Genomic DNA, 25,697 nt, shown 5'->3' on the forward strand with positions numbered 1-25,697 from the left:
CTACTGTGGCATTAAGAAGTAGACAAATTTATGCCCACTGACTATGTATAATCATGGCAAATGGAGAAAATGGGGAAATGGAAATTGAAATTGAAATGAATAGTGGATCAGAGATGGTTGAAAGTTGAAACCAATATTTAAACAACATTTCAATCTTGATCTGAATCACATATGCAATTGACAAAATACACAACACAGATATTCATTCGAATACTTACATCATTTCCATCGCAAACAACTCCACACCACACGAGCCCCTCACATCGAAAATGATTGGAATGTAAACAACACTTGTCAAGGTTGTATGAAAACAATATGGCGGCTGTTGATTTTCGGCCGCTAAATGACTGCTTCGGCGAGAAAAGTTCAACCGGTCGAACTTTTTTTCGGTCGTCGCGTGAACATCGCTTGGGCCGAATGCCTGAATAATATGAGCCGAATGCACCGTCGTTGGTTCGTTGTTTCGGCCGATATAAAGACTCGCGCGAGAAAATCGCTGCTGTAACGGCCGAATGAACCGGCCGAATGGCTAGTGTGCGGTGGCCTTTAGTCACAAGTTTGGTTTCCCAGCTCTGCCGACTGCGGTGGGACCGTCGGCGCCGACGGCAGAACCTCCCGGGGCACGGGCGGCCATGCATAATGAACGAGCCGTCGGCGACGACGCGACTCCGATTCGTCAGCCGCCGACGTCACCGCAAGAAACTAATGACGTCGGCGATAGCGACGGATATCGGGCGGCAACGACGGTGGACGGCAACGGTGGCGACTGTGGCGACGGATGTTGGACGGCAACGGCAACGGTGGCGAGTGGCGAAGGATACAGCGGCTGTATACGAATGGCTCGTATCGCAGATGGCAGTGGAGGTAGAAATGGCAATGGCGGCAATGGCGATGGTGGTGCCGATCGTGCTAAAAGCGACGGTGTTGTCAATGTCGGCAATGACCGGTGTGGCGGTGGCGACGGCGAGGTGATCAGTGATGATGGATGATGGATATTGGATGGCTTTGATGGCAGCAATGGCGGTATACGCTATCAGCGATATAACTACTGGCGTGTGCGATGGCGTAGACGGCTGCAATGCAAGCAGAGGACAGCGGTGTTAGCAATGATACTAATAACAATACTGGCGGCGGCGACAGTAGCAGTGGCGGTATTATCAATACCAGTGGCGGCGACAGTTGCAGTGTCAGTGTTATCAATACCGATGGCGGTGGCGATGGCAGTGGCGGTGGCGGCGACATTACCAGCGGTGTAGTTATCAATACCGGTGGCGGCGGTGACGCCGCCCGGGGAGTGGATCCGCCGAAGATGGATGCGTGCTCCGTTAGCCGTTGGTGATTGGATGGGCGCGTGGGAGTCGGGGGATTACGTGGCGAGTCGGCACCAGATGAGGATAAGATGAGCACATGGACGGTCACGCACGAAATCTGGATCATTTCAGTGTAACGGATGGGTATGCTAGCTGCTGACCTCGTCGAAGTGAACTGTGTTTAAATTGTTATGTGCAAACTGCACAAATAAATCTACATGAATATTAAAAAAAAGCATGGAGCAACTTTCTCTGAACAAAAGATGTCAAGTGTCAATAGCTATATGATCTTTACCAATATTGCCAATGCCAATTGATGGGTATCAGTCTGATAAATAAGTATATTTTTTCATAACTTCACTTTCTTGTCAGCTATACCATTTCATCTAAGGATTTATTGCCGCTAACAATTCAGCCGCGTGCACTGCGACATTTCCACTAGTACGTGGTCACATAATAAAACCACAAACTGGGGCAATGCGCCACCCGGCTATGACATTGTTGGTTGCGATACGGGACCGGGATATGTTTGTGTCGCGTGATGCGCCGAAATCATTCACATCTGACTCTGGTCCTGAAAGCCGGACCGACCGAACGCACCCCCAGGCACCGCCTGCGGCGAATTATATTAATTAACCCGAACGAACCGCTTATGATAAATGTATGACTGGCACGGAGGGTGTTTCAGAGAAACTCTCTCACTAGGAGGAGCGCTGTTTCTCGGTCTGTGGACTGACCGGTCGTCCATCACTGGACATGAGCTCTGTGCGAAGTCAGTCGGCCTCAGGCACAGAGCCTCGGCTGGCCTCGGCTCGGCCACTCACACTAACGAACTGGCGCAGAAGGATGTCACAGGGGACATGCAAAATAGACGGCCACCCGGCGCATTGACGCATTGAACACCAATTTCAGCGGCCAACAAATGGGCGCCCTCCTGGGAACTGGTCAATACGATAGTTTGAGTGCACTTTGAAACACAGGCATTATGCCATTGCGTGCATGCCTGTGTAGTGTGTATGGGTGAAGAAATTTCACTGCTGCTGCAGTCATGCGTGAAATATTCGAGAAAAGGTCTATAAAAAAGCAAAACATAAGTGGTAATCATTCTCATTTAAAAAGTGTCTGTAAAAAGTGGTAAAAATAACACCTAACAAAATTACATAAAATTGAAAACATGCAGAAACACACCTACAAAATATTAACCCTCGCCCTGGCAGGGCATTTTTCATAACACGGCCTGGCAGGGGGGGGGGTCGATGCGACCCCCCCCCCCCCCTCGCGATTGGCTCCTATGGCATCTAGAAACACCAAATTTGGTAGGTAGGTGGGCCCCCTGGAGTTCTCGCCCCTGTGCAAATTTGGTTGCTCTAGGTCAATATTTAGGGGGGTTTTGGGGGGTATAAATGTAAAAATTTCGCTAAAAACAGGCCAAAAGTTTTTCGCTTATAACTTTTGATCTAATTAAGATAGAGCAAAAAGAAAAGCCCCAGTGAACTCAGCACGTCAAGGCGCGTCGAATGATATACTTTTTTGCTTGCTTAAGTGTACTTAAAGTTTTTCTTAAATTTTAAGTAAACTTAAATTAATAAATTAAGTTCAAGTTAACCAAATTGCGTCATATCGTATATCATTCGATTCGGCTGATCACCAGGAACACAATGATACCATTTTTAAATCTCTAGCGTCATTATGTGCCAAGTTATTGGCAAAAACGTCATTTGACCTCAGTTGACCTCATTTGACCTGACCCATGGATAAGTACACCAAACAAAGAAGCACCAAGTGACCTGCTGTTAAGTACTGTGGTTTCAAAGCACAAAAATGATAGAACGAAGCGGATATCTCCAGTATTTTCCGAATTTAGTATTTTCCCATAGGCTTAACATTACGACGTAATGACCTCTAACTGACCTCAGGTCAGTGACCTCAAAAAACCCGAACTATATGTTATACAACTCGGTGAACTTAGCACATCCTGAAAGTTTGAAGGAAATCAGTGAAAAATTGTGAGTTGGACAGGTGCAAAAATAAAATTGAAATTTGACCATGACCTTGTACCGGTTTTTCTGACCTGGTGACCTGACCCAAGGTCACTCGGACCTGAAATTTTCAGGTCATATGTATAAAGGCTGCCCCATAGGCTGTGCCAAATTTGGCGGCGCTGCGCGCCGCCGTTTTTACGCTATCTTCGAAAAACCTTAGGGGGGGGTCGCATCGACCCCCCCTGCCAGGGCGAGGGTTAAGTAGGCAAACTATGAATAATAAAACATACAATTAAAAGTTTTAAGACACCCATACAAAAATAATATCGATATCATTCAGCCGCATCTATACTCTAGGAAAACAAAAATATTTTCCTTAAATTCCTCGTCTTTCAGCTTCTCAAATAAAAGTCCTAAACTGTGCGGAGATCATCTCAGCGAAATTCCTGCGCTAGAGAGAACAAAAACTGATGTCATGACTACTTTGCTCGCAGTGCCGCACGGATTCGCGGCTCCTCCACATTAGACCGTTGCATGACTGCCCTGACTTGACCGACGGTGAGTTCGTGACTACAGAGATTCACTGTCCTGGCCAATGGTGCTTATGACCGACTGACACCTCACGCGCCAGCCTAGGTCAGCTGAGCGGCAGAATTTTCGGCAGCAGATTGGTCAGCACTTGCATCTCACACTACACTCACAACATATCACTTGCAGTAAACAGCAGTAGACACTCTGAAACTGTTTTCGTTCCGCGAACGGCATCGCAATTTTCGCAGTTATCTCTCCCCACAATTGTCCCGTGCTCCGCGCCTCAGAATCCTCGAACGTAGCCACCGCGTCCCAAACATTGCGGTCCAGATCCCCCTACACAATCACCTCAGTCAGCGGGCCGCGTCGCAAACGTCGCGAGCCCGCCGGAGCGGCCGCAATTTACGAGTTAATTTAGCCGGGGGCGATCTATAGGATGGCCGAGCGGGCTTGTCGTGATTTTGAACTGAGTCGTCACGCGCGCGGCCGCTCGGCTGCAGCCGGCGCGGACAGGCGGCTTCGCAGCTAATAGAACGAGCTGTGGACGGCTGAGACGAATGGGGTGGGGTGCGGAACATGTCAGAGGGATGGGAGGGGAGAAAGACAGGTGTAGGACGAGTGAAACAGGCGCCAGAGGGTGCATGGTGAGATGTGAGAGGTGTGGGAAGGCTACGCCAAAGTGCGCATATCACACATTCCGAAATGAGGATGCGAGTTGCATATTTAAAAAAGTGGTGGATAAGTACGTACTCTGTCTGCGCATCTGTCATGCGCATGTGCATGTGCAGCTGTCAGACGAAGCAGTTGTGACCAATAACATCCAAATATATCGACAAGACTTGCAGTCAAGACGTCTCAATTGGAAACTTAGTGACGAGTTTATTGTGATTAAAACCCATTAGATACGCTTGGCAGCTTTTGCTGCCACAGGACAAAATAGCGCCGCATTCCTAAACGTTGCGGTGAACTTTCAAAGTTCTCACCCGTACGGAAGACCAAAACAATGCACGTCATGTGCGCTCCGAATTATTGATCGAGAAAGCGAATGTGCTGAGAAATAAACAATTTATCGCGGGGGTGCAAGGGGCGCGCGATGGCGGCCGTGCGGCGGACACCAAAGAAGTCAGTTGCGAAGGTGGTGTGAATAAATGTTACCTTTTTATTATTGATTATTGTAAAGAAATGTGTGGTTATCAATGGGAAGAGCTTAGGTGCGACATGAATTTCTCTAAGTATCGCCAATCGTACGTTATATTTAAGTGGCAGCAAAAGCTGCCAACCGTATCTTACGTAGTCAAAAATGGAGCAGTTACGTCCTTTTTGCTATGCCATTCGTAAGTGAACAACAATGTCTGGCTTTATGGCTCACAGTGTAATGCCCCAGTTCTTTGCCTTTCCAAAAATGGTCATTACCGGGGTTTCTGCTATTTATTCTTGTCTACAGAGCATTGCATACCAACACACTACCAGGCGTGTAATGTATTCCGCCATTGCTGAAGCAGGGACGTTGAACGGAGTGGTGCGGACAAGCTGTCATCAGAGGCGCCATCCCTCAAGGGGCGCGCCGTCGCCTAAGGGAAGGTGGTGCCGTGGCTCTATAGATGAACGGGAAGAGGGGCGCCTGCTAGGCCTGTTGGGGCGCCTTTGAGGCCTAACTATGGGGTCGCCCCCGCCCCCCGCCCCGCTCCCGCCCCCCATGCAAAAGAGGGGCGCCTACGAAGGTCATGGCCATAATGGCGCATCTGCACGAAAGAGGGGCGCCTGCATGCCGAAGAGGGGCGCCTATGAGGCCCAATGGGGCGCCTCTACGAGAAAGAGGGACACCTGTAAGGTCTATAGGGGTGCATGTAATGTCCATAGGGCACCTTTATGCGAAAGAGGGGCGCATTGCATATGAAAAAGAGGCGCATTGCACAAGAAAGATGGGCGCCTCTGAGACCTATAGGGGCGCCTTTGATGACCAAATGGGCGCTTACATGGGAAAGAGGGGTGCCTATAAAGCTTAAAGGGACGTCCTCCATGTGAAAAAGGGGCGCCTGGGACTTGAGCGCCCTTTCGAGCTGTCCGAGGTCGCCGGAAAGTTTGTATATGTCCAGCTCCTGCTGCACTATCCTCCAAAATAATTCGATTGGATTTAGGCCAGGACTGTTCCCTAGCCAAGTGTCCTTCCCCAGATATCGGACAGATGGTCCTGGCACCGCCTAGTTCCGGAAGATCGGTGAGATGGAGGTCCGTCCAGCATGAAAATACTATCCGACCTGCGGGACACCATGCGCCGTTGGAGCACGGGGTAGTGGTCTTTTAATGCCAAATGCACGCTTTTTCAGTATATTTTTCTAGATAGTAGTCGGGATCGACTTCGTCTTTTGCTAGATCACGTCCAGCTGGTTCAGCTCAGGCCCTGCTAGGACATCGTGATCGTTCGACATACCATTGCGGCGAGAATTTTCGCAGAAGTCTGTCGGAACTTGGGCCCATGCTCGTTTTGGGGGTCCGTGTGTTGAAACCATTGAAACGGAGACTCGTCGCCGAACTAGACCCGCTTCTACATACCTAACTCCGTTTCCACTCTTCTACCGGCCAGATTCTCCGTTTCGTGCAAATCTGAGGGCTCTGGGCTTGCTGATTTTCGTTATTTTGGCCGCACCAATAGTCAAGCGCCTTCAGTCCAAGGGCGTTCCTCCCTTATCAATGGACAACATTATCCGAGTGATCATTATGAATAACACTTCAGATTCTCCGCAGAATGGTCAGACTTCCCAGGTGCTTTCTTCATGACGATCTTGGGGACGGTTGAGACTCAGGAGGACCATGCTGATTGGGGCTTATGCGTGACGCTACTTGTCTCCCTAAACTTCTTCCACCAGCGCTTGTTGGTGAAAACGGGGGCTTTAGAAGTGTGAGGCAGCGTCCTTCCATGTGTTGCCACTTGCCAGCTTGGAGCATGCCAACAGCGCAACTACGAACCTCTCAACTGTAAAGCTAACCTTCATGCGTAGACGTTCAGTAAATGCGCCGTTCAATGGTTAAACAACCATGCCAGTGACCCCCATTGGTAAAGGTCAGCTTTTTAGATAATCTCCGCTTCAGAGAAAGACTCAGGGACACAATTCGTTGAAAGGAACGCGATATTTAGGAGCACATTGGAAACACGCCAAGTTGCTTTAAATAAACGGTCGACGGAAGTCATCAAAACCTTCGTCGCATCCTATATAAGATTTTGTGTGGAGGGGAAGCGCGTGTGAGCTGAAATAATGAGAGAAAGAACATGATATCTCAGAACGAGCTGAACTGTTAGCTGAGGTCTGGATTTTGAGCTCATTTTTCTTGAGAATTATTGGCTACGGTCGTTATTTGCAGGCTACGGTCGAATGGAAATCCGAACAATTACACATATTCAAGATCATATCTGGTACGTAAATAAAATAGTTCGTAAAAATTGTACAAGCACCAACAGGAGACACTCTGTGGCAAAGGTTGTTGGTATCGAAAGATCATTTCCTCGCGGTTTTGATATGCTTGTGCTTTGAAATGTGACAAACCACTCCATTTTTGACTATGTAAGATACGCTTGGCAGCAAAAGCTGCCAGACCGGAAACGTACACTTCCGGTTTCGTGATCTGGCTAAAAATGCACATGTATTCTCCTAAAGGGTGCCTGACAAACATATGTTAAAATCGCAGTGAAAGTCGACAAAAAAAGTTTTCGGCTCTAATGGGTTAATGGACATTGCACTTCCTTAGTTAATTCCTTTGTCCGGCTCAACATTTATGGACATCTGTTGGTTGATCGGGCAGAAGTACTACTCGCTTACAAGCGTCGACTAAGCCAAAGCCTGCCAATCTTGGGCCTAAGCTAGTTGCCTGACAACATTCGGGAACAGGGTGTTGGTAAAAATGATCGGATTATTAGCCAGAATTAGCCCCGGTGATAGGTCATTGACCTTAGCGGTATGACCTCAGCTTTTCTTCGGGAAACTCAGCTACGACGCTTGATTACAAACGCAGGTGACATTTCCTTCATAACGGCGTGGTAATACCGTGTCTGCGACGCCAATGGCAGAATAAGATCGAGGCATGCCTGCTTTTCCAGAATAATGCAGACCAAACGTCGATTGCAAAGTAATCTTAGGAGTTGCAGCACATGGAAGACCTCCAACGGAGCGGTACATTTCCCGATACAAAACCAGGGCCATGTTACAAAATCATGAGATGATTCGATTACGTGTTAACCGTATCACACCACACACCACATTGTTTCAACAAAATATAGTTATTTGTCATCAGTCGGTAAAGCCATTTGAGCCAAGTTTTTATTTGGATTCATATCGGTTGGTTTCGGTTTTCATTTATATCGAGCATTTCCATTCACATTGTTCACTTTCGGCTCGACATGGCACGGCACACATTACCGGACTGACCTTCACGTGCGAGGTCATCAGTGCGCCCTTACGGCCGAGCGGCCTGAACAGGCTGCGTTCGGTGAGCGGTCGATGGTCATCAGTTCGTCAGCGGCATAATAGGATCGGCACGCTGTCGTTAGTGTCGGGTCAACGGTCCCAGAATGGCCACCGATCGAAACACGATCTCTGGTCGCCTTTTTACTGATCACTGCTGGTGCCAACGACGTAGGCAATCAATAATGTGGGCTGTGGACACTGAGGATGATGCTAATTATTGTCGTGGACTTTCACACTAAATGCTGGATTGGGAAGGGCAGAATAGCAGTTGCAAAGTTGACAGAAAGCGCTCGTTATGAGGGTTTCAAGTGGATGCAATGGCAAATAGCGGGCAATTGTATATCAACTTATTACCGATTTTGAAACACTTTGCGATAGCCGTAGAATCATTTTAGTCAAAACAATATATGTACATTGACAGCAGGCATGTCTTTGTAAGCATATATCTGATAAAAAGTACCTACGAGTATCTTGATATTTATGCCTCCGTGTCCTTGCAGTCGTCTTATTGCCGCATTTACCCTCCCGGCCCATGATCGCATGGTGCATCATCTAAGGACAAGATTTTCTCTCAGCTTGAACTGAAATGCTCTGCGCTGTTCTTTGTTGAGGTGACATATTGGTTCAATGTTAAGCATTTATTTTCAGTTGGTGCTTGGCCACTTCAGAGCTGGTGCTCGATCACTGATGCTACCACTCATCCGATCGTTTTGTAGCGCTGTTATCGGTATTGCCAATAGTTCATCGAGTAAAATGGTTCGATTTGCAGCGCTAAATGAGCTGCGAGGAAACCATATAACTTGTTTTATAGCCACAGTTGGCATAAAACGACGCTCCGTGGCAGTGTTTAGTGTGCTTTCTTATGTTTTCGAGACAGGTAGTGAGGCTGTAAAATAGCACGCATCATGATGATTGGTGCACTTGCCGGAACGATTTGGAACAGACCGGAGGGCGTTTCCTAGAAAACGGATGGAGGTCACACAGATCACTTATTGCTGCTATTGGATGGCGAATATCGAGCGCCGTAAACTGTGCAGCAATTGATTTTTGAACTCAGCTACCGGATATACAATATACATGGCTCGATTTACGACGCTAAATGAGGTGCTAGTTGGTTCCTATTCATTACGTGGACTGCTTAGTGCTTACCCAGCGAGGTGTTTAACTTATGCCCACTTTGTCACATAAGCAAAGTAACAAATGCCGTAACAACAGGCAACGGAGGTTTCTCACATCATCTCCCAGTGAGACGTTAGTCGTTAAAACAGTCTGTATAACGAGAATATTGTTCACAAAATAGGTACGTGATGACCAAATATGCTTTCGGACATTTCGATTTTTAGCACAGCCAGTTATTTATTCAGAAGCTGCGAATGTACAATTAGGACTTCATGCCACATAAGCCACGCTTTCCAGTCGACACCAAACGGATCGACCGCACGCGGTACTTACCATGACACCAATCCCGTAATCCTCACGTGGTGCGTAGTCCTCACATAATCCCCTTCAGTCTACGAGTCCTCTGCACCAAACCAGCTGCCGTCCTCAGAAAACGACACCCCTTGTCTCACTGGGCGGCGCCCTGCACACGCACACGCACACGGCACGCACCTCGGCGCCCCGCTCCGGCCGCAGCCTCTTTGCCGACTGACCCGCCGTCACCGCTGCCAGCGCGCGCGGCCGGCCGGCCGGAGACGATCCGCGGCCCACCAGCTCCGCGGCCCATCGATCGAGGCTGGTGCGCCGCGCCGCCCGCCCCGCCCCTCTGCCGGCGCCGCCGCTCTCTGTCCTGCGCCGCCGCCTGCCCTGATCCGATGATCCCGCACGCTGTGTGGCGCCCGCGCGGATAAGTAGGGGTGTGGGGTGATGTGTGCTTACGCACATTACGTGCTTTCGTTTTTCATGGAGCTGCTCTGTTGTTTCACGACGTGGTGATATGCAATGTCGTACTTATTAGCGCCCTACTTAGAATAATCGTGCCGTGCTTGACCAATGAGGCTGAACTTAAGCGAATCCAGTTGTATGATCCAAATATAACCAAATAATGCATGTGGTTTCATGGTTTCTACCGGTAGTTCAAGGCAATTCTGTCTATATTCTCCTAGTCGTTGGCATTAAAGGGACTCTCCCACCTTCAAAAAAGTTAATGAATTGACATGAAAGTGATGTCGCTCGGTTCAGAAAAAGCAAAAATGAATATCTACCAAATTTCATCGAAAAATATTCACCGGTTTTCAAGATATTAGACTTTTACTTTTGTTTACTTTTTGGGATCTCCGCTGTTCCTAGCGACTTTATTTGAAAGTGCGGCATTTGTTGCGCGCAAAGCAGCATATACCACCGCGTGCTGTCAAACGTTTTAGTAAAAGATTTAAAAATCGTTAGATCTCCGCTGACGTCACAAATTCTAAGGGGGCATACCAATGCATTAGCCCCTTAGAATCCGAAAACTGCAAGTTTGAAATTCCATATCTCCGAATTAAAGCATTTTTCGATGTTGTGAATGCCCAAACCGGTATTTTCAGGCCATGGCCACCAATTTTGCTATCTCAACTCAAAACTAATGTTAAGGTGGGAGGGTCCCTTTAAAGGAGGGGTGCCACCTTTTGGACACAACGCAGTTTTTACAAGATTAGCCTCACATGAACCTAAAAACCGGCTTCACTTACCTATGCTCGAGACGGTCAGCATTGAATCCGCACGTGAAGTTATCAATTGCGAGTTTTGCTGCCAGCATTCGGGCAGGCAAAAATCTTCAGCACTATTTCCTCGTCGTGTTAACCCTCGCATGTGTGCGGCGTTTGCCAGCTTCTAATGTGTAGGGGGGGGGGTCGGTTGGACCCCCCCCTTGCCGTTTGGCCCCTGATCGAGCTAGAGCTTCGCGGAAAAAACGAGCGTGTTGCCCGTGACGAGAGGAAGCCGATGATACCCAATTTTAAGGTCCTAGGTCATTGGTTGACCTTCCAGGTCAGGTCAATGACCCAAAGTCGGGAAAATCGGGACCTGTTAGAAAGTCGTAAAGTGTGGCTGCTAAGGGGTTTTTCGGGGTGCTGATCACGAATATCGTGTTAGTTTTGATCACAGATGATGTCTTGAAGCATTTAGACCAGGTCGGGTCAGGTCAGGTCAGGTCAACCAGTAGGCGTCGTGACGGGTATTCGTAGTACGTGTCAACCGCCTCTGACAGCTTCGTAACATGTTACGAAGTCACCAAAACTACTTCGTAAATGTTCAAATGGTTGCTAAATTCGAATTCAGCTGCAAAAACTAGCCTAGAAACATGTAAAACTCGAAAAAGTGAACCGAGGTCACCCGAGGTCACCAAAGGTCAATGACCTGACCTGACCTTCAGGTGACCTTGACACACACGGGAGTAACATCAAATCACATGTTTGAACGTTTGAAACCACGAAAAGCTTGCAAACACGCGGCTAGTGCGAGCCGCCATACGCGAAATCGCGATTCCGGCCAAACATGGTCTCGGAAAAGAGGTCACAGGTCAAAGGTCATTTGGGTCAGGGTCATGAAATTTTCAGGGTAGGTGTAAAATTGATCAATGCGAGGGTACTGAAAGTTTCGTCGCGATCGGCCGCTTTTTACGCGAGTTATTCGCGAAAAACCATGGGGGGGGGTCCATCCGACCCCCCCCCCCCCCTACACATGCGAGGGTTAAGGGTATTTTATAAAACATGAAATCAGCAAAGGTATGTATAAAAGTTATACTTTTGAAGCATGTTTTATCATTTTGAAAGGGTATATTTTTTCTTTATGGTATACACTTAAGTTTTAAAATTTTAATTGGGAAGTTTTTCTAGTAAGTTGCATGAAGGGTGAAGGGTTCCATAGATGTAAAGGAAAAACCTTTACTCGACTTATTTGATGTTCTTTAACTGTTGGCAAATATGGCCAACAGTTACCTACTTGGTTACTTACAACTTAGTTCAAATCATGTTATCTTCTTCCTTTTTATTTGTTCATCTTTTTGTCTCAGTTGCGCCATCAATGCAAATGGCAGAATGATATGTTGCCATGACAACAGGATATGCCAGCCGTCCTAGCTGCCACATCAAACGACCTTGAGTTGTAGTGGTGATATAAACAACGATCTTTTTTTTTGGCCAATGTATTAAATGCAATGTTTCGGTTTTTTGTATATTGTGGACGCGCTAACCACGTCTAAAAATTCAAATAAGTAAAATAGATTCATAGAACAAAAATTTCGGAAGGTGGCACCCTTCCTTTAAGTGCTACAATTGAATGTATATCATGAAAATATATGCAAACCACAGCTTGAGCTAAATTACAACGTACAACTTACGAAGGTACAGTAACATATTTAGACGTATGGCGGAATGTGGTGAAATAACAGAATGTGGCGAGTTTCGTCTAGTGACCGTGTTCGTACTCCGTGATTTCCCTCACGGAAGTGTCGGCTGCCTGGACGGACACCTGAGAGGCTTCTGACAGGGCCTGGAGGTGGCTTCCAAAGCCGGCGTCCGAAGAAGCCCTCCTTTCCACGTGATGGTCCCAGACGCATTTACAAGCGACGTTTTGATCTTTTACCTAAAATGGCTTCCAATAAAGGCTGATACATATGTACACAAATGCTGCATATTCATCAGCCCGGCTAATTTGTGTTGGCAGGCAGTTGAGACGACAGGCCAAATATGGATAGCTCGTAACACGATCTGTTCGCGCTGATATATATGTAGGTTTAGATAAGCCACGACAGGTCAGTGGTATACGACTTACGATACTGAGGTGCTAGTGGCTTGCAACGTGCCATGCAAAACAGCGTTTGATCAAATGAAAGTTAAATTGTTTGACTTTACGGTCCCAATTCCTTGCACAGCTAAGTTCAAACGATAAATGTCGGAAGCTTATGTGCGTTAGGTATATAGTTCTAGACCCCGCCGTTCCTTTTTCCAGGCTTAGGACAACTTATAGTCCCTCTTCCACGCCTATAACCTCCTGATCCGCGCTAGATGGTTAGTTTTTTTTTTTTTTTTGACGAGGGTAGCTGCTGCTCAGAGGCAGGCCCATCATGTGATAGGGTGGGCTGACAGTTAGCAGGGCTGTTTGGGCTGTCCATGTGACGGGCTCCGCGGGGCTGAGCCCTGGGGCGCACCAGGGTGCCCGACCAGACCAATACCTCCTCCTCTTTATCTCTTGCATTCTTCCGGCTCTGAAGAAGTTTCGCTTGAGACCAAAAGGGAGAACTCTACAAAAAAACAATGTTTTAAATAATAAGCTTTATTTTGACAATGTAACTAGTACCCAAGTCTAACAGAAAATGCGGCAATGCTATTGTAATAAAGACACATATTTAGAAACAAATCAAGAACACCACAGGTTTTTACGTCACCATTGCAGAAGCAGTTTACCAACTTAAAAATGTCAAGTAATAAACCCAGCAATCAAAGCAAAATGGCGGCATCCTAGCTACACACACTTGTGACAGAAACCGAGCACACAAGTTTCCAGGATCTGTGTGCATCGTGGTGTGCTTATGAGCACTATTTCCTCCTACTGTCTGCCTGCACTTTACGATCTTATCCCTGCTTCACCCTTCCTGCATAATGATTGCAATGCCTGCACTTTTTCACCCAACTACCTGCCTGCGCTATTCCCGCCTACGGCACGAAGTTGGCCGGTCTGAGCAGCATCTGGGCTCGCTGGATGACTTCAAGACCGAGCTCTCCCGGCCACAGGAGCTCCCACTTGCCAGTCGACTCGTTCAGCACTCCGTTCAGGTTGGCCTGCTCCCCGCCCTCCTCGTAGCCCCACCAGCCCCCGAACGTGCACGGCAGCCCGCAGAAGCTGAATCCTTGGTGACCGGCCTCGGCCAGACCGTCGGTGGCGTTGCCGGATAGCTTGACGAAATCGTATCGGTTGTCCCGTGCGGAGACCAGCTTGAGGTCGTAGGTGGCCGTCGTGAAGCTGTCGCCCTTCCAGAGGTCCACCCGCAGGTGATGCTCCTCGCGCTTCACCAGCATTGCGATGGAATCCAGTCCCAACCAGTGCTCCCCCATTGTGTACCCGAAGCCTGCTCTGAAATCCTCCTCCGTCTTGTCGTATGTGGTGTTTTTACCTTCGCCACGCCTGTGTATCATGGTCCAGCCTCCACCATCAGTGTCCATGTCACAGATGACGCTGACCCGACTACCAGCCGCCTGCACTTGCCTGTATCCCGACCACGTTTCGCCCAGCTTCCTGATGGCGGCGCAGTCGGGCGCGCGGCCGCAAAAGCCGGCCGCCTCTCCGCTCTCCTCCCACCAGCAGACCTCAGAGATCTCCGGCGAGCCGCCTCGCTCGAACCAGGCGCCCTCCTCGGCCGGTGGCGGCGTCTGCGGCGGCGCCTCCAGCTTCCTCTGACTGGCCAGGCGGCAGGAGAACCTCCCGCTGCCGAGGAGCTGCGCTCCGGCCGCCTGGCAGCGCGTGTCCATCAGACACAGCGAGCGGCAGTCGCAGGTCGAGGCCGTCTCGGTTCGGCGGTACACAACCTCCTCAGCCGGCGGCCAGAGCGCAGACTCCACAGAGGTCAGAGATACGGCCCCCGGGGCGGTGTCGGACTCCAGACCGGCGGCGCAGGCACACAGGGAAGCCAGCAGCGCGGCGGCTATCGGACGGCACATGACGAGCCGAGAGTGATGGAGTGCTCCGGGAGAGGGAATTTAGAGGGACCGGCAGTTGCGGAGGGAAAGATGGACAATCGCGGAGAGGCGACACAGCGAAACGGTAGCAGTCCAAGAGGCTAGCGAGTCGCGGCAGACACAACTGCGAGCTGCTAGCAGACTGAGCTTATGTGCCCCAAATTGGTCAACTGCATTTTCCAGGGCGGGCCCCTGCACCCGGAATGCAATAATAAAATGGCGGAGCAATTGTTTGTAAGGGCCATAGCAATGTTCACCAATTGATGCTCATAACATTTGCATATCACATTCACTACACTATCGATTTTTCATTAAATTATCTGGTCTTTCATAGATTATGATTCAGTAATGTTAACGCGAAGCTTGCACCAATGAACGTTTGAAAATCTACTTATCAAATAAATGTTCCGTTCCCCGTTCTTATGTGATATGATGGGACCCTTCTTTGTGATACCTATCAGCTATTCACGTGCGACAATGAAAATATGAATCACTTTAATGTCCTCAGGGTGAAGCGGAAGGGGGTTTATTTCTTTTATTACTTTCCCCAGAAAGTTTTCTTGTTCTTCGCGAACGTTCTGAAAAGACTGGGTACTTGGTTCTAAAAAAACATCACCGTGCTTGGCGCGTCTAATGAGTAGGTAAGTCTCTTCTGCGGTGATTGTTAAACTTAACCCTCGCCCGTAAACGGCGATCTGCCACCTTCGCCCATGCAGGGGGGGGGTTGGTGCGACCCCCCCCTTGGCGTTTGAAAACGGAGCGTCGTAGAGCTTAGCGGAAAAGACCAACGGATTGCTCTCGCCGAGATCTCGCGATTGGTGGTATATTTTTTGGTCCTAGGTCAACATTTGACCTACTTTTGACCGGTCAAAGGTCAAATTTTCGGAAAAATAGACTTTTTCAAAATTTCCGCGGCGATTGCGGCAAAACGGTGGGAGATATCGACTTAAAACCTTCACTATCGTGTTCCTTGATCAATTCTCTATCGTTTGGTATGTATTTCGTTTCCCTAGCTCTAAAAATGGTGCATTGGGAGCGCCGGAAGTCGGCAAGGTCACAGTCGGCGGCAGAAATTCGAAAAATCAAAATTTAAAATTTTGAAATCTGATTGTATTTTTGGATTTGGGATGTCCATGTGCTCCCTATAGAAGCTAATATTGCTGCATATTCCCATTGAGGTGTCAAGAATTAGCAAAATAGTGGTTCGGGCGCTTTTCAAAAATAGTACCGGACGCTGTTCCTCTTGTGACGTCATAGCTCCGTGACCTGACCTGACCCGGTCAAGTTTCTTATACCATATGATAGCCAATACTTGCCCCAACATGCATGGGAAGTTTCATCACGATCCATCAACCGATGTCCGTACCACCGGCAGGAAACCTCGGGCGTTGGCACTCAGTTTGTGAAAATCCGGCCGGAGGCTGTTCCCTTTGTGACGTCATAACTCCGTGACCTGACATGACCCGGTCAAATTTTTTTTATCAAAAGATGCGCAAGGCTTGCCCCATAAGGTGCCCAAAATTTGGCGGCGCTGCGCGCCGCCGTTTTTGCACTATTTCTGAAAAACCTCAGGGGGGGGTTGCACCAACCCCCCCCCTACATGGGCGAGGGTTAAAACCGATGTCCAACATTAGCTCAATTGTAACAATTCTCAATGATAACGATTCTGCAAACTGTTTTCGGTGGTGTGAGCAACTGGTAAATTTTTATCGTCTAATAATTCTCGCCATGCTCGACTAAACTTTTCAATACATAACTGATATGCCTGAAATACACGCAACTGTCGTTTAGAACTCTCGGTGCAGTCACATTAGACCATTCCTCGTCATTTAGCCTGATAAACTTGCACTGACATTTCAAGGTGTATTCACATCGGAGATATATACGACGATAAATTAGACACGTTAGGCTCACAATGCATCGGCACACATGACTGCGTGACTCCGAAAACAGCCGTGGTCATACACAACACATAACAACGACCACAGTTTCATACAGCTTGCTGCACATAACTCGCCCAGAGTTTCAGTCCTTCATTCACACATGCTCGCTCATTGCAAAATAGCGGCTAGAGTATCAGCACTGAGCTCACTCACAATACCTCTTTGGATAACTCGGTATCCCACGAAACACCTACCTCACTTGTCACACAAACTCACATCATTGCTGCATCACATGGCATTGCTATCAGCGGCCCATCTCACCGCCCGGACATCACATGACGTCAGCAGTGACGCTGACAACGTCCGAGACTCCGAGCGTCCTGTCCGTCAGGTCACTGCCCGAGGTGTCAGTCTGGATTCACATCACCGAGTTCAGAGGGGCGCCCTCTCACAACCCGAACCGACCGCTCGAACAGCGTTGATTACCCGCGCGTTGGAACAGAGCACCGCTGCTCGCGGCCCGGCCGGCGGACGGAGGTCGCCGCCGCTGGGTGACCTCAGGTCAATGGGGACCTCGGGTCAGTGGTGACCTCGGGTGGCCGCTGTGGGCTGCCGCCAACCGCGGGCAGACTCCTGCTGACCGGGATCGTGAATGTCGTAATACACGACGTTTGGGTCCTGAAAACAATAACAGAGCAGTGTCAAATAATGATAAGACTGGAGGCCAATGATATGATTATGAAACAAGCGTTTTAATGTCGATAAAGACATGTCATCAAACCAACAGTTTTTGACGGGCAATGGACCATTGAATGTTGCAAGGGCATGCACTGGCTGGTCATTTCCCAACATGCAATCAGGCAGTATGTTGTCTGTTTGGTTCAGATACATATGGTGCTTAAAATGTGCATACGGCACATCAGACGGACATTGAATGACCCGTAAATACATGTGCATATACCTACATAATGATAATTCGAGTTGATGTGCAACGGTGGCATGGCTCTACAACAGCATTACATGTATCAGCGCCAGTAGCTGCATGATGATCATAGAACACGATAACACAAAGAGTGCCTTCTGTGATTTGTCGCTAGCTAACTCCCTGCATTTCAGTCTGCGTCTGTGTCCGTCAAGTCAGGCGTCAGCTGTCACCATATAAAATCGATCCCAAAAGACACTTCTATGAACTCGCCACTACCCACGGCCCATCCGTCTGTGTCAAACCGGTGACAACTTTATAGGCGGGTCCGTTCTGAGGCTGTCACCGCCCGTGCCACGCCCGGCGACTCTATTAGAGCGGCTTTGTCACGGATCGCTCGGTGTGCCATCGGCATCATTAGTCGTCATTTGGATGCCCCCCGGGTGGCCAGATGGGACGCGCGCCGCCATAATGTCGGCGGGGAGGCGCCAGAGAGGTCGGTTGTTGCAGGCCGCTGTTCCTATGCCGTGGGACAGGCGACGCCCTCCCTTTGTTTGAAGGCGCTGTCGGATGGCGTTTGATCCATGCAAATGGGTTCGTTATAGAAGCAACTTTTGGGGTAAGTTTGACAGAGCATTGTATTTCGACATTAGGGTACAGCCAAATTTAAAACTGTGACTTCATTAGTTCCTGTCATCCGCTAGGTAATTCGTGTGCTGTTTATGATGATAAATGCTCAGAATGGGATTATCTACGGTTTTTCCCTCATACGGTACAGTCGCCTTCAGTTTTATTCAGACTCGTGTTCTAGGAAATAATTCAGACGAAAATAACCAGTATCTTGGGAGGCTCGAGTCTGGCTCAGCCTTTGGGTCAATGAATAAGTAATCCGTTCAAAGCGTCTCGACTACAGAAGGCTGTTCTGGGATGCGATTTTCGTCTAAATGGAATCATGGTGAACACGAAATGACATTGCTGAACCACGGACACAAGCGTCTATAAAAAACAAAGATGCATTTTATATGACTGAAATGATACATGCATCGATCAGACAGGATATTTTTAGGTTTGGATGGCTTAAGGTTTAAAAGCTTTAGTAGGTAAAGTGGTTAGTTTTTTTATGAAAATCTTCATTAAAATGTTACCGGTCATCACTAATGTAGCCTATACAATGGATGTATTTAATGGTTGTATGTATGTTAATGGATGTATATTAATCCATTAATGTATTTAATGGATAACTCGGGATAGGTATGTTGTCTGTATTATGAGGCATTGACAACCAGACAACTATCCACTCTCTGCGTACCTCTATATCTCTAGAACGCCATTCGCCAGCTGTTGCTCTTCTCAAAGAGCTTGTCGTCCCGCTTGGGGTCGAAGGTGAGGAGCTGGGTGGCGCCCGAGCCGCCGGTCAGGTGCGGCGACAGCGTCTCGTATATGCTGTCCCGGGACGAGGAGCGTCTGTGACGCGGTCGGCCCGAGCTGTACACCAGCTGCTGCTGAGAGCCACCGCCAGCGCCCTGCAGTGGGAAGTCGTGTGCCGATAGCGTCGAGTAGTCGTACTGCAATCGTCACACGTCACTCGTCAGGGGCGTCCGTGCACGGGGCGGAACCGTCACGGGAGGTGCGTGGGTGTCGGGAGGTCACTAGTCAGGGAAGCAGTGGTAGGAACGTGCATAGAAGCAGTGCAAGATGAGCATACCCGACGGGGTGCAAAACTATAACCATTGGCGTTTATTGAATACTGGGCATTACGAGCATCTACATACAATTAGTTATCTGTAAACTTGGTTTTATTTAACGTGCCACAATCAATGCCTTATTAATGCCAAGAGAGTATCTTACTTTGAGGTAGGAATAGGAAAATCATGTCAGCCAATTTGGGAGAGGGGATAATTTGGACCTAAAACGGTATCCACACTCAGCTGATGACTAGGAAAAGCAGACAAACCTGGCGTTTAGCGTAAATGAGGGACAATGGTAGTTTTATTTCCAGTCTGGTGTATTGGTATGACTCCCTCATGCCTGCAGGAAGCCAGTCTGCTACTCTATTCTATACTACGCTATTCTAGCTATTCTACAGAATTCAATTCAGTGACATGCCGTTTATCTACAATCTACACAGAGTGGACATTCGATTTATGGATAGTCGGACCAGTGAGTAGCAACTACCGGAACCAGCCAATGAAATAGGCAAACGACGATTTGATTTATCTCGACGCTCGTCGTTTTCTTTTTTGGTCATCAACTCTGCTCTTCAGTAATGGAAAATAAATGCCGGTCCCAGCAGTTGCAACTACCAGATCTGCCATTCACCATCTCAAACACCTGCCCTCTCCAGGCCGACAACACTCACCGCCATGGACCCCCGCGACCGGGGCCTCGCCGGGCCGTCGTCTTCGACGGGCGGGTGGGGCAGCGGCGTGCGCGCGCTGCGTCCCATCGGCACCCCGACCGGCGGCCGCTCACCAGCCACCGAGTAGGCGGGCGTCATGGAGCGCAGCACCTGCGGCGGAAACGGTCCGCGGCCTGCAAGGGGGCGAAAGTAAACGGTGAATAGGGACGGTACGGGGGGAAAGGGAAGCTGTTTAGTTTTTTCTCCTTTTTTTCTAGTTCAAAGTAAAAGTTTAGCCAAAACATCGTAATTTGATGCACTTCATTTGCTTTTAGCTCGAGGGTATTATAATTCTCATGATGGAGACTACTTAGTGTAGAAACGTTCAATTTGTAAGAAAAATAACATGTTTTACATGAAAATAAGTGACGGGATTTTAACTAAATTGCACTCAGGTATTGGCTATTGGCAGCTACTGATATGGCACAGCTCTAGCCTTCAGTGACTCTCAACACACCTGCCCTGGCGAGGTTCAGGCTGGCTGGACCGTCCTGCAGTGTTCCCGGCAGGTTTGGCTGCGACGCGTACAGAGGTACTCCTCCCCCTCCGTACAGGGGCTCCGGCTGAAACGGGGCCAGTACGTGAGATTTGAGTCACCCCCATACAACGAGACAATATTTTGATGGGGTGAGTGATGATGGGCGATGTTATTATAGCTTTGTTGCGGCATTATTGTTATGCTAGTTGTTATGGTAAATAAAACGTCTGAAGTCTGCTGTTAGGACTCACCGAATGCTAACTGAGAGAGCAGTGAGTGCTACATGAAATATAACATCAAGTAATTTTGTTTAAAATGTTAAGCTTACTCCAACAACATTTCGAGTTATGTTTGAAGCCGCTTTGCAGGAAGAAAATGGCCTAATTTAAAATATTCGAACCACGTTTAAGCATATGCAATGATGGTTTACATTTAGAAGCTGTACTATGAGAATGAGAGCTTCTGAAACACATGTCAATCATGCCGGGTTAGATCATGTCACGGGCAACCAGCCAAGCCCTGCCAAAATACATTTAGTGTTCAGTGTACCACACATTCACAAATGCACGTCAGTCAGTTCTTAGTTAGCAGATGTTATCATCTCATGTCAGGCAATTAACGTCCATCAACAGTCAACACATGCACGCCCGTTAGTCGTTCGCTTTATTGTTTAGTTTATCGCGGTCGTCCTGCCTCCAACCGGCATTGCGAGCCGGCATTAGCACCTGTTCGGAACAGAGCTGGCATCGCGCCGGCTCTGTTCTGTCCAACGGTCTACCGCTGGTCGCTGTTCGCTTCTGGGAAGTCCTTTCCTCAGAGTTCCCTGCCGAGAGTGTCGCCGAGGTTCCACCATTCGCCACCGCCGCTTCAAGCAGACCCAGGGCGCTGGCGAGCGCACTCCGCGTGCCTGCCTGCGGTGCCGTGCGTGCCTGGTGCCTGCATGCCCTCACATGCGGTCGGTACTAACTTTGTCCGCCCGAGAGGCTCTACGGGAGGCATGCTGGCCGCGCGGCCGACGCGGTCGCTCGGTGCGGCAGCGGCGCGCGCTCGCCGGCAGCGACAGAGCGGGCCGACCACTGGCGCTCGTCCCCGGCCGAGGGTTAGTACTAGTAGTTGGGCCCGGATCCCACCAGGTGTCTCCATAGTCGGGCGAGGGGGTCGGCGGCGGCCCGACCGGGCGGCTACTAACTTTTTCCGCTCCGCCACCGAGCGTTTTCTTGCTGGCTCGGAGCCGGGCCGGCAGCCACCAGGGGCCAGCTTTGGGCGGCGTCTGGCGCTGCTGCGGCGGTAGGGACAGGGTGCGGGAGAAGGTCTGCACGGGCGCGCCGCTGCCCGAGTTCCGACGGGAGCGCGGCGCGGCCACCTGCACAGGAGTCAGGATGTACTCGAGGGAGGCGTGCACGGGGGTGGCGCGGCCGCGCGCCAGGGATAGGTGCACGGCGCCCGGCGGGTAGCGCCGGCCCGTCGACCGGGTCGAGTGCACGGTGCCCGTACGGTTCAGGGCGGGAACGGACGCGTACATGGAACTGAACGGAACCTGTGAATGCCAGAGGTCAGCCGTCAGCTGGTGAAACGGTCGGTTGTCGTCGAAAGGAGAGAGGTGAGAAGCGCTGCTCAGAGAGTCAGAGAGCGGCAGAAAGGAGAGTCTGAAGTTATACACAGAGAGATTAGTCGACAGAAGAAGCAGCGGACACAACACTGAGCGAGATGAGTGGCGGTTAAAGTGAGTAAAGCACACACAAGACATCAGGCGGCACCGCCATCACAAACACAGCTACGACACAGAAACTACGTGCGCCAGTGAGACGTGAGTCGTCCGTCGCGTGCAAGTCTATGTCACAAATATATACAATGGTCCAATCCGGTGGTGCGGTCGGCTGTCTCCAGCATTGAAGGGTCTATTCTCAAGCTCCCGCCCTGTCCCGCACCAAAATCCGACCTGCCACCAATCCAACTAGTGAGTCGTACGTTGCCGTATTCGAACTTTGGACCAAACCTGAACGATGTCGTACTCGTATCCTCGTATTCCTGGCTACTTCGGATAAACGGCAAGATTAACCCGCGAGTTGCTGGGGGGGGGGGCGTTAAACGCCCCCACTTTTTTCGCTGGGCCATAGCATAAAAACGGCGCGCCGCAGGCGCGCCAAATTTTGGGTACCTGTAGGGAATTGATTGAAGTTTATTGTGACAAAGTTTCAAAAAAATCGGTCGGAAAATTTTTGAGATATCGAGGTTTTAGTGACGTCATGATTTCTGAGTTTTCGACCAAAAACGGCATATGTTCAAAAAATCATATAAAATCACAGAAAAGACATACAGACATGCCGTAAACGCCATTAGACTGCCAATACCATGATCAATCAAATGGCTATCTTCGATTATTGATTATCGTTTAGCATTTTCCAAAATCTTGAACTGAATCTTGGCAATTTTTCGTGACTACTTCACGACCATGATACATGAATTTCTTAAATTGAACTTTTTGAGTCAAACACGTACACATATGATAAAATGAATGTCACCATCGTGCTCTACGCCCCAAATTACCTATAAAACATGTGTCCATGGTGTGTCGTTTCGGGAACTAGCGAATGAAGTTTAGTACCGCCGTTTACCGGTGGATGGCGCTAGCTGGTAGTTTCGGCGAAAACTCCGTCTGAGATGTTTGAAGGCTTCCCTTAATCCCTTGTTCAAACATGGACCCCGTCAGCCCCGGCAGAGGTATTTGTCCAGTGTACACCGCACCTGAGGACGGGTCAGCTGAGGGAGGGGAGTCACTATTGTGGCCTGAGGAATGCCGCGCCGGTCGGGGGACGGTGTCGGGAGGAGGGGGGAGGGAGGCAGCGCCGTTCTTGCGGTGACGGGCTGGCTTGTCGCCTCAGCCTGGCATACGCTCAGTCGGCGAGGCGATGCGCATGACCCAGGAGCAGCTGAGAGTCAATGACTCCATATAGACAATTGGCTCGTTTGTAAGCACGAACACTTGGAATGTTGCTGGTGCAGAATTTAAGCATAGGGACGATATTTTTTTGTGCCAAATTTTGTGTAGGTAGGTACATGTAAGGAATTTATAGAAATTTATTGTGACAGTTTCCAAAAAAAATCGGTCCAAGTTTTTTAAGATATCGAGGTTTTAGTGACGTCATGATTTGAGTTTTCGACAAAAACGACACATGTTTAAAAAAATCATGGGTATAAAGTCACAGAATAGACATACAACTGCCAGCCTACCATGAACAATCAAATTGCCATCTTCGATTTTTGATTACCTATCGTTCTACGGTTTCCAAAATCTTGAATGGAATCTTGGCAATTTCTTGTAGACTACTTCACGACCATGATGAATGCATTTCATAACCCGCACTCCGCTGGGGGTCCTGGAATTACACGCCCTGCTGGTGGGCGGGGGTGTTTGAACACCCCTCTTTTAGCTCGGCTCCTGGGCCATGTAGCGATACGGGGAAAGCGACGTTCGAAAAAGCGTAAGGAATAATGGCGAAATTTATACTTAGGTCACTTTTTCGGTCAGGTCAAAGGTCAGGTCACCAGAGGTGTTTTGGGCCCATGCTACTGAAAGCCCAATCTCATGTGTTTGATCTGACCTTGACCCGACCTGTGACCTTGAAATTCAACTTTCAGGTGCTCATCGTAAGTGTCTCGTCGCGTTCTTTCTTTTGCCTTCTCGTCCGTTTTGCTGCGTCTATTGGTTCTTGAGTCGGGTAGCAGCTCTATTGGTTCCCGAGTTGTGCGCAGCTTTTTGAAGAAAAAATGTTGAAATAATCGGCCCAGCCGTTCTCGAGATCTGGAAGCGCCCCCTGCACGTGCGCACGTGCACTGCACGTCGTGCAGTAGCACCTTAACCGCAACACATGGGAATGCATAGCCTGGTGGGTGCCTACCTGTATGCCAAGTTTCAGCGAAATCGCCCCAGTAATTACCGAGTTATTGAAATGGGAACAAATTTGGCACCTCTTCTTTTTGTATTTTGCACGTGCAGTGGGGGTCACTCACATAGATCAAGGGTATCCGACCTTTGGTAGAAGGGATGCAGCTACCCTACAAAAATTACCGCAAGACAATCGCTCAAGCGGCTGCTGAGATACGAGCCTCTCAAAATCACTACTTTTGCAAAACAGCTTGAACACCCTTGACTTTTCACGTGGCACGTGCCACGACGGTCACTGAGATGTATCAAAAGTAGTCAATTACGGGGTAGAAGGGATGGGGCTACCCAGCAAAAAAGACCGCAGGCCAATCGGTCTAGCGGTTGCTGAGATATAAGCCTCTCAAAAGCGTTACAGGCCGGGCCGGGCCGGGCCGGGCCGCTCATACTGAGATTTTTTCCGTTATATTGAAAAGACTCGCTTCGCTCGCTGCGCTCGCTCACTCGTAACTACTAAGTAAATGTTCAAACGGATGCAAGGAACATGTAAAACTCGAAAAAGTGAATCAAGGTCCTCAAAGATCAATGACCCTGACCTGACCTTTACGTGACCTTGGCACCCACCGTAATGCATGCCGCATGGGACGAACATCATTTGACATGTTTGGACGTTTACAACACAAAAAAGACTGGAAACGCGCGGATAATGTGATCTGACATACGCTGAATCGCGATTTCGGTCAAACATGGTCTCGAGAAAAAGGCCAGGGGTCAAAGGTCATGTGGGTCAAGTTCATGAAAGAAAAAGAGCATGTGTAAAATTGATCAACTCTGGGGTACTGAAAGTTTCGTCGCGATCGTCCGCTTTTTGAGCGAGATTATTTGCGAAAAACCGAGGGGGCGGGACGCGGGTCCATCCAACTACCCCTACAATGCGAGGGTTAAAACACTAAAATAAAGTCATGATATGAACATATTTGCTGTTAAAGATATTTTTGTAGATTTAATTCATATAACAGTGTTTGCCACGGGCCGCAAAATCCCCGTCCAGCCCGACCCAGGCCCATGGGTTGACAGCCCGGCCCAGCGCGAACCCATGCATAGTAAAATTGTTGAAGCCCAGCCCGGTCTAGCCCGTCCAGCCCGGACCAGCCCGGACCAGCCCGTCAACAATGAATGGATCATGGACACCAAACA

At 49.1% G+C, this 25,697-nt stretch overlaps 3 protein-coding genes across 6 annotated transcripts in view; all 3 read right to left on the bottom strand.

Moving 5' to 3' along the window:
- Nucleotides 1–9,999, bottom strand: part of LOC122391753 — a 32,588-nt gene extending 22,589 nt beyond the window's left edge. The window contains exon 1 of the mRNA XM_043385979.1: nucleotides 9,736–9,999. The gene's annotated coding sequence lies outside the window, so the exon portion shown is untranslated. The remainder of the gene's footprint in view (nucleotides 1–9,735) is intronic.
- Nucleotides 10,000–13,916: 3,917 nt separating this feature from the next.
- On the bottom strand, nucleotides 13,917–14,918 carry LOC122391755 (ficolin-2-like). Its single transcript, XM_043385981.1, has one exon. The coding sequence runs from the start codon at nucleotides 14,916–14,918 to the stop codon at nucleotides 13,917–13,919; it is 1,002 nt and encodes a 333-aa protein (XP_043241916.1).
- A 1,867-nt stretch (nucleotides 14,919–16,785) lies between these two features.
- Nucleotides 16,786–25,697, bottom strand: part of LOC122391769 — a 50,149-nt gene continuing 41,237 nt past the window's right edge. Inside the window, exons 12-15 of one of the 4 annotated variants that reach the window (XM_043386005.1) lie at nucleotides 20,597–20,702; nucleotides 20,101–20,273; nucleotides 19,051–19,264; nucleotides 16,786–17,497 (exon numbers count right to left, since the gene is read on the bottom strand). In XM_043386005.1, coding sequence (XP_043241940.1) covers nucleotides 19,061–19,264; nucleotides 20,101–20,273; nucleotides 20,597–20,702 — 483 coding nt within the window. In that variant the 3' untranslated portion in view covers nucleotides 16,786–17,497; nucleotides 19,051–19,060. Of the gene's footprint in view, nucleotides 17,498–19,050; nucleotides 19,307–20,100; nucleotides 20,274–20,596; nucleotides 20,703–21,548; nucleotides 22,155–25,697 lie in introns of those variants that run through there. The other 3 variants (XM_043386004.1, XM_043386006.1, XM_043386003.1) reach the window with 3 other exon arrangements.

Source organism: Amphibalanus amphitrite, unplaced genomic scaffold (genome assembly GCF_019059575.1).
Source record: "Amphibalanus amphitrite isolate SeventyFive unplaced genomic scaffold, NRLGWU_Aamphi_draft 000453F_arrow, whole genome shotgun sequence".
NCBI classification, from domain to species: Eukaryota; Metazoa; Arthropoda; class Thecostraca; order Balanomorpha; family Balanidae; genus Amphibalanus; species Amphibalanus amphitrite.